This window comes from Phalacrocorax aristotelis, chromosome 5 (assembly GCF_949628215.1).
Source record: "Phalacrocorax aristotelis chromosome 5, bGulAri2.1, whole genome shotgun sequence".
In the NCBI taxonomy this organism is placed as follows: Eukaryota; Metazoa; Chordata; class Aves; order Suliformes; family Phalacrocoracidae; genus Phalacrocorax; species Phalacrocorax aristotelis.
In genome coordinates, this window is record NC_134280.1 from 58767107 (window position 1) to 58778739 (window position 11633).

Sequence of the window (11633 nt, forward strand, 5' to 3'; positions counted from 1 at the left end):
GATACAGACATTGAACAGACTGAAGGGTAAATTTTGTTACCAAGAGAGCATGCACAAGACTTGTGCACCCTTGCTGTTTCAATCTGGGGTCTTGCATGGGATTCAGAGACTCTGTGCTAACTAACCCGTGCTAGAATGGGGTGTTCCTGTTGATTCCCCCTCCCTACCCCCAACATTTGGGACTTTTCCCTTAAACTGCATAGTTGTTGCCAGTAACCTTACCTGCCAGGAACTGATGTCCTCTGACATGAATTAAGCAGGAAGCTGCTGATAAAGAGTGGACAAACAATGTATTTTCTTGTTGAGCTCGCTGGCAAAAGCCTAGCACCGACCCTTGCCTGTGACTTCGCACGTTCACCTTCTCAGCTCAGTATTGGCAATGTTTGTTTAATTTCAGAGCAGGGAAGGAAATAAAAAGAAAATTTCATTAAAATAGGCATCTTGGATTTGACTACAGTTACATGCTTTTAAATGTTCTGGCAGAGGCGTAATACTGCTTCTAAAAGACTGACATCATTTAAGCCTTTCAAAGAAGAGCATTAGCGTCTACAGCTTAAAACCAAACTAGGAGCCTTCTCTTTCCCATCTTCCCATCTCTTGGAGGTTAGAGTCATACCACAAGCACTTAAAAGAATGAAAGTTTTAGCTTGGTGGTTTTAATCATTTGGGCATCGCATTAGCTCATCTGGGCTGTGTGAGGGAAGATAGATTAAATGTGTTACCTTCCAAAAATACTAAAGGTCTTACTGAAGGTCTGTGGAAGCAATTTCACCAGCCTATTACAAAAGAAGGGTGCTTGCTTTTGCATCAGCTGAGTTTCTTGGGAAAATTCTGTGAAAGAATTCTTTTAAGTGTTTGTGAAGTTTTTACTAGTACTTGTACATTTCTAGCCTTCTGTGCATTCTAAAAGCACATGCTCTTGAAATGCTAATGAAAGGAAAAGCTGTAATGACCATCTTTATTTGTGAAAACAAGATGCAAAAAAGTTAAATAGGTCGCAAGAAGTTGTGAAGTGACCAGCAGCTGTTTCCTAGGCCTCAGCTCTGACTAGGCATATTTTTTTCCCTAATTTCAAGTGATGATTATTGACTAGAATTTTATTTACCTTACATGGCAATTTAGGGGACGTTAAAGGGATGTGATTCACAATAGCACAATCACTTATTATAGTCAAAGTTTGTGGCACTTCTGCTTTCCCATGGCAATTCAGAGCTTCTCACTTCTGTTTCTGTATGGCTCTATGTATGCTAGCATGTTTTTGCTGTTGGAACTCCTGTGCAGTCCTGCCTGGGATGTAGTTTGCTATCTCATATGAGATAGAGAAGGAAATACAGTAATTTCTATCAGTGTGCAAAGCAGGACTCAAAGGAAATTTGGAGGAAGCCTGATAATTGACTTTTCATTGGTAAATTTAACTTGCAAATAACAAGATTAGAAATTATACTTAAAGATTAAGAATAGCCTCAGACATTTTAAAAAAAAGCTGGTACCTTAATGCTTTTGAAGGTTTCTTCTATTTTTGTTAAAAAATAAAAATTGTTGAACAAAATTCCACTCCCTCCAAATGTTTTAGTTTTGACAAAGTGTCTTTTCCTTCTTTTCTTCCCCCTACCCCATGCCCTTCTCTTCCAGCAATTGGAAGCAGCAGCTGCTCGTGCTGCTGAGGAAGAGAAGAAAAGACTTCAGACTCAAGTCGAGTTACAAGATCGCTTCAGTTTGGAGCTGGAGAGAGAAAAAATGGTGAGTAGCGCACGTGGGTTTTTTGCTATGATTACACAGAGTGAGCAATGTGTTCAGCAATAACGTCCCTCACAGACAGCCACTGAAAGGATTCCGCAGACTTTGCAGGAGGCTGGGGAATGTACCCTGCATTGCATTTATTAGAGGTGTAGGAATAAAATATTTTCACTAGGGAATTCAAATACTGGAACAGCTTGCCTACAATTTGTATAGCATTCAAAGCTTAAATATTACTGGAAAATTTGTAAAAATTTTACTGTTTGAAGGCTAAATGCAGACTGAAGTTATCCTTGCAGATTTCAAAGATGGAGAGCGTGAGGCCAGAACATACTGTATAAATATGCAAAGTGAACACAGGCATACTCAAAATGCATTTTAGGAATTTTCTGACTTGAATATATTCCTAAAACTATTGCTTTTTTATACTGTGTGTTCTTTTACATTTATACACACACAGAGCCATAAAAAGTTAAAGAAATATTGTAACCTTACAATGCTGCTAGTGTAATCCACACCGAGAATTTCCAAAAAGAAGTACTTTTCAATCTTCAAGGGCTTTGTCAGGCGTAACAGGCTTTTCTGTTAGCTGGAGAAAAGAAGTAGAAATGGTCAAGTCGATATGATGGAATGTCTCAGGACATAAATGCACACAGTGCTGCTTTACGGGCTGAGTGTGAATTCCTGAATACAATCACTTTCTGGGTCAGTGGGATTTAGGTTAGCTGAGGGAAAGCAGACTGCAGACCAATGGAGCAGGAGATACCATCCTGTCACACTTGATAGCAAGCTTTTCTTGCTGACTTCAGGAGCTGTGCTTATCTTCTGTGGAGTACGTCATATACTGCTAAATGCTGAAGCTTTGTGCTTTACCGTGACTCAGTTCAAAGCCAGCTGACTGCTGTTGTCCCCAGCACAGTGATGGGCTGAGTGGTAGGACAGCTCTGGTGCCACAGAACCCCTGGTTTCCTGCTCTGGTCAGTGAAAGGTGGGGGATGAGGATCAGAGACTGGGCGACTGCGGATATGTAGCATCCCCTCACCTTCCTCTATCCTTACCTTTGTTTTTTGTTATAGTTGCAATTCTCATAGCAAAGCCAACCTCCATTGCCCATTCCCAACCCTTTATCCATTCTGTGCTGTCGTGGTGCCATCATCCAGATGTAAGTGTGTGAAATACGCTGCTGCCATGAGAGGACTTGCCTGAGGAAAGGAGTGGAAACAGTGTAATTAAACCAGCCTGACCTTTGTGTCTGGGCACTCCGCAAGCTTTCTCTTCCTTCAGTTTAGTGTGTATCTGTAAACTAAGTGATAAGATTAAACTGATTGAAGTCAGTTTTAAACCCCCGTAAAAATTCTGTGCTGTGTGAAGTAGTGCAATGTACGTAACCTGTATCATAATTTTTTTTTTAAATGCTCTTATTTACACATCTACAAATCTAGACTCAATTTTATCAGTTTTGCTCTGCAGGCAGCAGGAGAACATTTCTCTCTGAAAACATTATCTGAGGGAAATCTGGCAATTCTTTTAAAAATTGGAAACCTGAGTTGAATCGTAGTTCATATGCGTTCTCAACTTATGCTGCTAGGTAAGACAAAAAATGGAAGAGCAGGTTGCTCAGAAATCATCTGAACTGGAACAGTATTTACAGAGAGTACGTGAACTGGAAGAAATGTATAAACAGCTACAGGAAGCTTTGGAGGATGAGAAACAGGCACGTCAAGATGAAGAGACAGTAAGGAAACTTCAAGCCAGGTATGGCTTTGACCTAGTGGAAATTTATTCCAATTCTCCACTTTGCCCCTGCAGTAGTAAGTAACTGTGCCATCCTATTAAAGATTGTTTGCATCTTGGACACCCTTCTGGAAAGGGGGACTAGCTTGAAGTCCAAACACAGGCTGGATTTTTTTTCCTTAAATTATGAAGGTTAAAGCTGGTATTTGTGATTTTTTTTTTAAGATGTTTGATTAGCCCTTAGCAGCAGGAACACTCAGCAAATTCAGAAAAGCAGGAGTATTTTTCTATCAGGTGCTGTGCCTGTTAACACTTGAAAAACAGATCACTGTACCAACTTTTCAATTGTGTATTTTATAAAGCAGTAACTGTAAATATGACTTTCTGCTGAATTTTATCATAGGTTTAAATTGTAACTGTAAGTCTCTTCTGACTCATGTGGACTTTTTGTGTGGTTTTTTTGTTCATACACTCAGTCCTCCTAAGACAATTAAGATAACCTATGCATGCTTGTTTCTTCTGCGGTTTTCAGTGTTCTGTGTTTGCATTATTGACTAAATTTTTGAATAGCCCTTTGTAGTAGTCAGACTGCTTGCAGTGCTGGCATGATTTTCACCTTTACACTGAAGACAAGCCAATGAGCAATGACTTCTTCCCTGTTTCCCAAGTGCTTTTTTTTTTTTTTTAAAAAAAAAGTAATTAGCTTGGCTTCCCTGCATGTATGCTAGATAATGGATACAGCTGGCTTTAAAGTGCGGTTAAAGTCACAATCTCTGTTGCAGATTACTGGAAGAGGAGTCAGCAAAGAGAGCTGAACTGGAAAAATGGCACTTGGAGCAGCAACAGACCATTCAGATGACAGAAGCAGAGAAGCAAGAGCTAGAAAACCAGAGAATGATAAAGGAACAGGCTCTTCAAGTTGCTATGCAGCAACTGGAACAACTTGAACTGGAAAGGAAGGAGGCCCTTGAGCAATATGAGGTGAGCTGTTCTGTTCATCAATCTCTCATACTTAGCCAGGTATTCAGCAGTTCAAATTCAGTTAAAGTTAATCAATATCATGCTGCTTTAAGGATTAGCATGGCACAAAAATTATAATAAGAGGTAGGATATGTGTTGGGTTTTTTTGGCCTAGGCCAAAAACCTAGGCCTAGTTATATTTGAAGAGGAGGACATGTTTCAGACACACCACCTCCTTTATTCTTTTGTCCCATTTTGCATGCAAGCCAGCTTAGTCATATCCTGAAATACTCTGTATACATTTGTCATCTACTGTAGACATTGTATGCAGTCCTGTTGCTGTCATAACTAAATGTCTTATGCTGTTGAATTAGCTATTCTTGCAACATTTTGATGACGTTACAGAGCACTATTGTCTTCTACAGATGAAAAATCAATGTGCTGCTGTAGGCCCCTGCTCCTCAAAAAGGTATTTAAGCACTGAACTGATGTCCAGGATAGCTAGGAATTAGCTCAAATTCTTAATGTGTAGCAGTGCCACACATCCCAAATGCCAGGCCTGTTCTCCTCCACTGAGTGTTTCTGGTGAAGGCCAGTAGCTGTATTCGTGGAAGAAATAAGAGCCAGAATCCAGTGAGTACAGAGTCTGAAGTGCTGTGTACTTTCTAGGGCTAGGGAGGTGTTGATTCTGTGTGTATTTAGGTCAGGAAACAAAACATGACTGGATTTCTCTTTAACTAGGGAGTGTGTTTGTGCTGTCCCTGTGGCTTTTTTTTTTTTTTTTTAACATGACATCTTACACTTTTTGTATATGAAACATCATTCACCTACTCCAAAGGAATTGCTGAATACAATAGCCATAAACTCCAAACAAAAAAAAAATCCACAAAACAACCAATGGAGTAAGTCACTCGGATAGCTGACTCATTATTTTAGAAATAATTAAGTGTTCTGGCCTTCTGTTTGGAATTGACCAAAAGACCAGTTTAGACTGAAGAACACCTCTTTCTCACTTGGATGTAACAGCAGCAATCCTTTTCCTAGCTTACATTTTATGATTTCTGATAGTGAGAGATACCCACTAGCTGGTCTTAGTTTGGAACAGAAGATTCATCTTTCTGTTTTGAAACTACAGTTTATGCTTTCAATCGTCATGAAGACTAGCCCTACTTACGCAGCTACAGAATATTCTAAAACTTAGTTATTTTTTGATTCTAATTTGACAACCTACTTTTATACAGCTAGCAATGACTAAATTACTTAGGATGGTTGGAAACAAAGTTCTGTCTACACTAAGTGGAGTGCTGGCTGAATTACTGTGGTTCTGTCTTTTAAATCTAAAGGATGTTTTTTCTTTTTATATAAACAGAATTAAGTTCTTGTTTTCAATTGGGCTGTGTCTTATTTCAGGAGGTTAAGAAGAAGTTGGAAACAGCAGCTAATAACACCAAGAGCTGGAAAGATAAAGTAGCTCATCATGAGGGATTAATTCGACTAATAGAACCAGGTAAGTTATCAACAAAAAGTTACAAAAAATATGTATTCATTCTGTCTCATATACTTAGATTGCCTAGCAATTTACTGAAGTCTGCCTTTTCCTGTAACATATTGGTTTCACAGCAGCCTATAAATATCCCTTTTGTGAGAACTGCTGATGGTAACTTTTGAGTGTTTACACCTACTGGCCCTACTATAATAATTAATTTTGTTTAGTATTATTTGTTTGTTTCTTTATTTAAAACAAAGCAAGGATCAACCTGAACATTGCATGGTTTGGGTGTTTAATGCAGTTAGCGTATACGCTAATTGCAAAAAACATGAAGATAGCTAAAATTTATTTTTTGGGAAAAGTTTAATTTCTTAGCTTAATTAATAGCACACCAGCCCAGAGGAAAGCAGCTTTGTAATGCAGTGCTGGAGAGATTATTGTCCTCCAAGGACATCTCTGAAGGCAAGAGGAGGAGAGGTTTACTAAGACAACTATTTGGGGGAAGCGAGGGAGAAGTTGGGAGATAAGGATACAAAACATTGCAGCAGTTTGCAACTTCTCACACGAAGCACCTTCACTGATGATGTCCCAGGTGTTCCTCCCTCCTCGGTTAGGCAGGTCCCCAGGTCACCTTTGAGAGGATTTCCAGTCATAGAAGAGACAGTGCTTACCAAATCGTCCTGTGGCGACACTTGGCCTATCCCACCGGTGGAGGGTGAGTGATATCCCTGTCAGCAACACCTCTTTCAAGTATTGCACTCTTGTCTTCCAGGCTCCAAGAATCCTCACTTAATCACAAACTGGGGCCCAGCCGCCTTCACTGAAGCTGAACTCGAGCAAAGACAAAAGAGCTGGAAAGGGAAAAAAGCCACGTCTGAGTAACAGCAGTAGATGATGTATCATTTGTGAATAGAAGCCCACCTTCGTTCATTCTGCTTTGCACAGAGCAGCTTATCGCTTATAAAGATCTTAGTTTGCTCAGCAGGTTGGGCCTTTCCACAAAGAAAATACTGTTTACCACATAGGAGTGTCTACACAATATGTGGTGTCTGACAGTACTTGCTGTTTTCCCTCATGTTTCTGGAAATTCTGTTCTTTCATACAAAACTTTTCAAGTGAAGGTTTTTATTTAAATGTAGCTTGTGACAGAGTTGTTTCTATACTAGCCTGTAACAATCTGACAGCATCTGACCGATCAAGCAGCATAACTTTCATTCCAAAAAGTGAGGGAAGCAATTGTTTCTTCATTCAGTTAGTATCATTTAAACCCGGGATTGATCAGTCCTGGAGGTTCTGTCCAGCTCTGAGGTAGAGCATTACCTTTCCTTCCATTGAGTGTCCTTTTATTTTTGCTCTGTCTGTTGCTCTTTGCACGGTGCTTAGTGCTCAGATATGTTCTTCCTTAGAGAGGGTAGACTGGCGTCACAGGGTACCTGCTGGCTGGTTGGATTTTGTGTCCTCTGTTTGCAGGAATTCAAAACAGAACTGGAAATAGGAAATAGGCATGTACAGAATGCTGCCACAAAACATCTGGAAAAAGTAGTCATGCAAGATTGTTCTTGTACTGTCTTGTACTTGAGAAGTGCTAAAAAAACAACCTTGAGCATTCTCTTCATAGTTTAAAAGATGCACAGTTTTGACTTACAGTTTTCTGTAGGAGATGACTGGAAAATGATAACACATACAGGCCAAACATCATCTGTATCAAGGCTATGTTGGTGCAAGAAATTTAACTATAATATACCACTGTTTTAGATGCAGCACTTTTGTCTTATTCTTAGTTGGAGGCCAGATTAAAAAAATGCAAGAGGAAAACTAAGTTTGGCTTTTTTTTTTTTTTATAAAAATGGTAGATATGTAGCAATACTGCATTAGAAAAAAATAAATCCTGTCAGTAAAATAATTTCAGTGTTTCTAGTAACAAGTCTTCCCAAAGAGCCTACTGCTCTGCCTCAAAATTCTCTCCAGGGACAAACCTAGTTTTTTCTGTTTCCTTAGGGAAAAGGAACAAGTCTGTGATTTTGCTTTGCTGTGATCTCCCACACCAGACAAGAAGTCACGCTATTGCTAAGTGAAATAGTATTTTTTGCTAAATTGTACAGATATTTTGAGAACTAAGTCCCCTCTCCTGAAGAGCAGGTGCCTGTTGGTGTGGCCTGTTAGTCAGCTTTGATCTTTGTATGTACACCGAACGTGGAGATCCATCTCTTCGCACCTACTTTTTACTTCAGCTCAATGTTAAATTATTTTTAGTAAGAAAGACGTGAATGTTTCAGAAGGTTAACCGGTGCATTTGTGTGTAGCACTGTGATACTTGTGTTTCAGAAGTACAAAAGCTGTACTGAAGTGATCTTCAGATTTGGAAGTCAATAGCATTTTATTTGCCTGTTAACTAAGACTCACACAAATACTGAATCTTCTCAGACATTTATTCTCTGGTTATATTTTTATACTAATTGAAATCTTTAATGTTTCAGTAAATGGAGTTCTGATTAGAATGGCAGGAAAATCCAGGATCTTCCTCTTTGTATTTACTGTACAGGAAAGCAGTAGTTCCTTAAGCTTGCTAACAAGGCATTTTTAAAATCATGTTTACAGAAGAAATGTGAAAAAAACAACTGTAATAGGAATACTAATGTATACATTGTTAAACTTTGCTACAGGAGAGTGAACAGTATTTATAACTACCAAACATCTTTTATGTGGAGAGCAGAAGGTGTATTGGGGCTAAACTCGTTTAATTTTTCTAACAGTCATTTTTTTGGACAAATGTTTTTTAAGAACACCAAATGATGCATGTTTTCATATTTTTTACAGTCCTTTAGAATTGGCTATTTAATAAAGTAATACAAAGTCATTTACATTTCTGAATTAATTGATGTCTTTTTTGCATGGGTTTCTTTCGGGTTGCTGGAGTTCTAAATTTAGTGACTGCTGTGTGGAAGTATTAAATACTCTTTTAATGGTCTGATCCAATGGGATTTGGATTAAAGCCATAATAAAGGCGGTGGTCACACAGATAATACAATATAATTTGTCTCACCAGTATTACATCTCGTAAATGTTCATATTCAGTACAGCTTGATACAGTATGATCATGCTCAGCTATTACAGACAGCAGTGCTCAATAACAGTATTCTGAGGGTGCAGTTTAGCTGTTCTCTGAAACACAGAGCAAGTCAGGTGGGAAATGACTTGGTAGGACAGTTGCATCCACAGTAACAAAACAACGCTTAGAGTGCTAGCCTGGGACAATGGCAGACCTGTTCTTATCAGCCAGATAATGGGGGAACACTGCAGCATGAGACAACATGTGCCTCTGCAGGCAAAACAGCCGTTCATTAAAATGTTATCAGCATGTGTCTGCCTTGGGTTATTTCTTAGTCACTATTAGAAGAGGAAACGCGACAAGTCTCCTTTTAGCTTTGTTGTCCCTGCTTGCTCTGACAAATTAAGAAAGCTTTGTGTGAAGTGTCGTGCAGTAAAAGTGGGGGAAGAGGTTGGTTTAAAAATCAGCCAATTGCGTTTTGAGCAAAAAAATACCACTTTAGACTAAGTCCGTTAAAGCTACATTAAACAGCAGTCAAAGAGAGAGTAGAGCTGTGAGTCAGAGTCACTATGTCTCGTGAAACAGTGCAGTGTGGAAGACCGCTGCCCCAGCACAGAGTCATTTCCGGTGAGCACAAGGGTTACAACACTTATTCCAAGAAGCCACCAAGACTGCTAACGGTGAGGATATCCTCAATGAAATGTGATGCCCTGAGAAGCTTTGCACCAGCATGGTGCTGTACATACATGCCAGGCTTACCTATGGAGAGGCCAGTGGAAAAGCTGTGGCTGCTGTACTTGAGCCCTCAGTAGACGCAATGGAGAGGACTTAGTCTACTTCTTTTGGCTCCCAGATTCAGGTTTACCTGCTGCTGGTGGAGGAACAGTCCTGCAAAGCAATAGCACAGTAGCATGTTTTTTTGGTTTGGTTTGGTTTTTTTTTTCAGCCGGGCAGGAGGGTTTGGTGCTTTTTTTGGTGGTTTTTTTTGTTTGTTTGTTTTGTGGTTTGGGTTTTTTTTTTTGGTGCCCTGTGACCATTTTAGAGAGCTGATTTATGAGACTGTTGCATCCTCAGTCACGCATGCCCAAACTGTAACAAACAGGCAAGTTTCCAGCAACTCGTATTACCTCTGTTTAACTTTTCTGCATGAACAGCCACAAAAACAAAGCCTAGATGGAAAAGCAACAGCATGTTTGGACAATACCTGTATCCTGGGGCGGGGGAGGGAACCCAACCCCTCAAAGAAGCAACTGTTCAGTCACAAAGGCCTTCTGGAACAGTAGCTGCATCATCCATTTTAGTAAAAGAGAACTGAAAAAATAAGTGCTCTGATTTTTATCTCGGCTATGAGAAGCAGTTAAGTCAACAGTTTTTGATCAAAGCGGTGCCCGGCCAGGAAGGGGGATGGCCATACGATCTTTCAGCTTCTTCGGGGAGAGGTAATTACTTGTTCGTAAAGGACACAAGAGAGAGGAATTAGGAGGAGCCATAAAGGTGTCACCTCCAATAGATTGAAAATCCCCTGCAACACTAGCAAGATTTTAGTTCCCCGCTCGATCAGTTAGGGACTTTCCAACTCTGCCTGTGTTGAGCTGGTTATTTGATACCTGTGGCTGCCTCCTTTTTGGTTGTTTTGGGTTTTTTGGTGTGTGGGGGTTTTTTTTGGTTTTTTTTTTTTTTTTTTTTTTAAAATCCTTTCGCGCTCCGGTGGGAGCCCGGCCCCACCCCGGCCCGGCGGCGGCGCCAGACCCAGACCCGGGGCGGGAGGGCCCGGCTCATCCTCGGCCGGCAGGTGCCACCTGGTGGTGGCTCAGCCCGCCAGCGCCCCAGCCCGCCTTACTACGGGGCTTGCACTCGCCCTGCGAATGTCCCGAGGCGATGAAAACCACCCTTCGGCTTCATTCCCCTTCAACAGGAGAGAAACGGTACATGAACCACGTCTCCTGCTGGATTACAATTACCTCACTGCCGTCGTTGTAGCATGTTATTGTCCATGAGTTCATGAGCCAATTCAGTCTTTCTGTTGTCTCATCTTGGAATAGCTGATCCCAGAGATGTCCCGTAAGCCTAGGAAAAAGGATTTTATGAGTGTTACCACTGGCCTACGATAAATTTATGCTCAGAGCCTTGAAGCTAATTCAGGCATATTTTTCCAAAGAAACCCCCACTGCACCATGGAAGGCCAATGTGTACAGTTGGATACATCATCCAACAAGCTCTCAGCTTCAGTGCAAAGCTTTGGGCTACCATACGTACATATTCCTAATAGGACTAAAGCAGGGCAAGGAAAAAAAGTGTAAGGAAGGTTACTTACCTGCAGATAGTGTTTTCCCAGATGCCTTGTGTACATGCCTCCTTTATTCTTCACACACACCCCACATACCCCCATACTGGTCTCCCTCATAGGATGCTCATTGATTTGCAGGATAAAAAGCCCCAAGGCTGCAAGAGTGGGGCTGAGAGAAGGCTCACACGTACTCCCCTTTTGGGAGCAGGACATGGCCTCATCCCTTCAAGTCACAACTGGGGGTGGGGTGGGACGGGGTTGTGGTTTGAAGCACTGCAGGGGCTCCCTGCCCAACAGGGTGAGGTGCCACAGAGACATCAGGCCTTGAGGAGTCCTGTTACTGCTAAAGCGGCTGTGAGTTCCAAAATAAAACACAA

General features: G+C 40.8%; 1 protein-coding gene across 1 annotated transcript in view; it reads left to right on the forward strand.

Moving 5' to 3' along the window:
* Window positions 1-8783, forward strand: part of SWAP70 (switching B cell complex subunit SWAP70) — a 41175-nt gene extending 32392 nt beyond the window's left edge. Inside the window, exons 8-12 of the mRNA XM_075094792.1 lie at window positions 1633-1740; window positions 3326-3492; window positions 4254-4452; window positions 5842-5938; window positions 6693-8783. Of these exons, the coding sequence (XP_074950893.1) occupies window positions 1633-1740; window positions 3326-3492; window positions 4254-4452; window positions 5842-5938; window positions 6693-6802 (681 nt within the window). The 3' untranslated portion in view covers window positions 6803-8783. The remainder of the gene's footprint in view (window positions 1-1632; window positions 1741-3325; window positions 3493-4253; window positions 4453-5841; window positions 5939-6692) is intronic.
* The last annotated feature ends 2850 nt before the right edge of the window (window positions 8784-11633 follow it).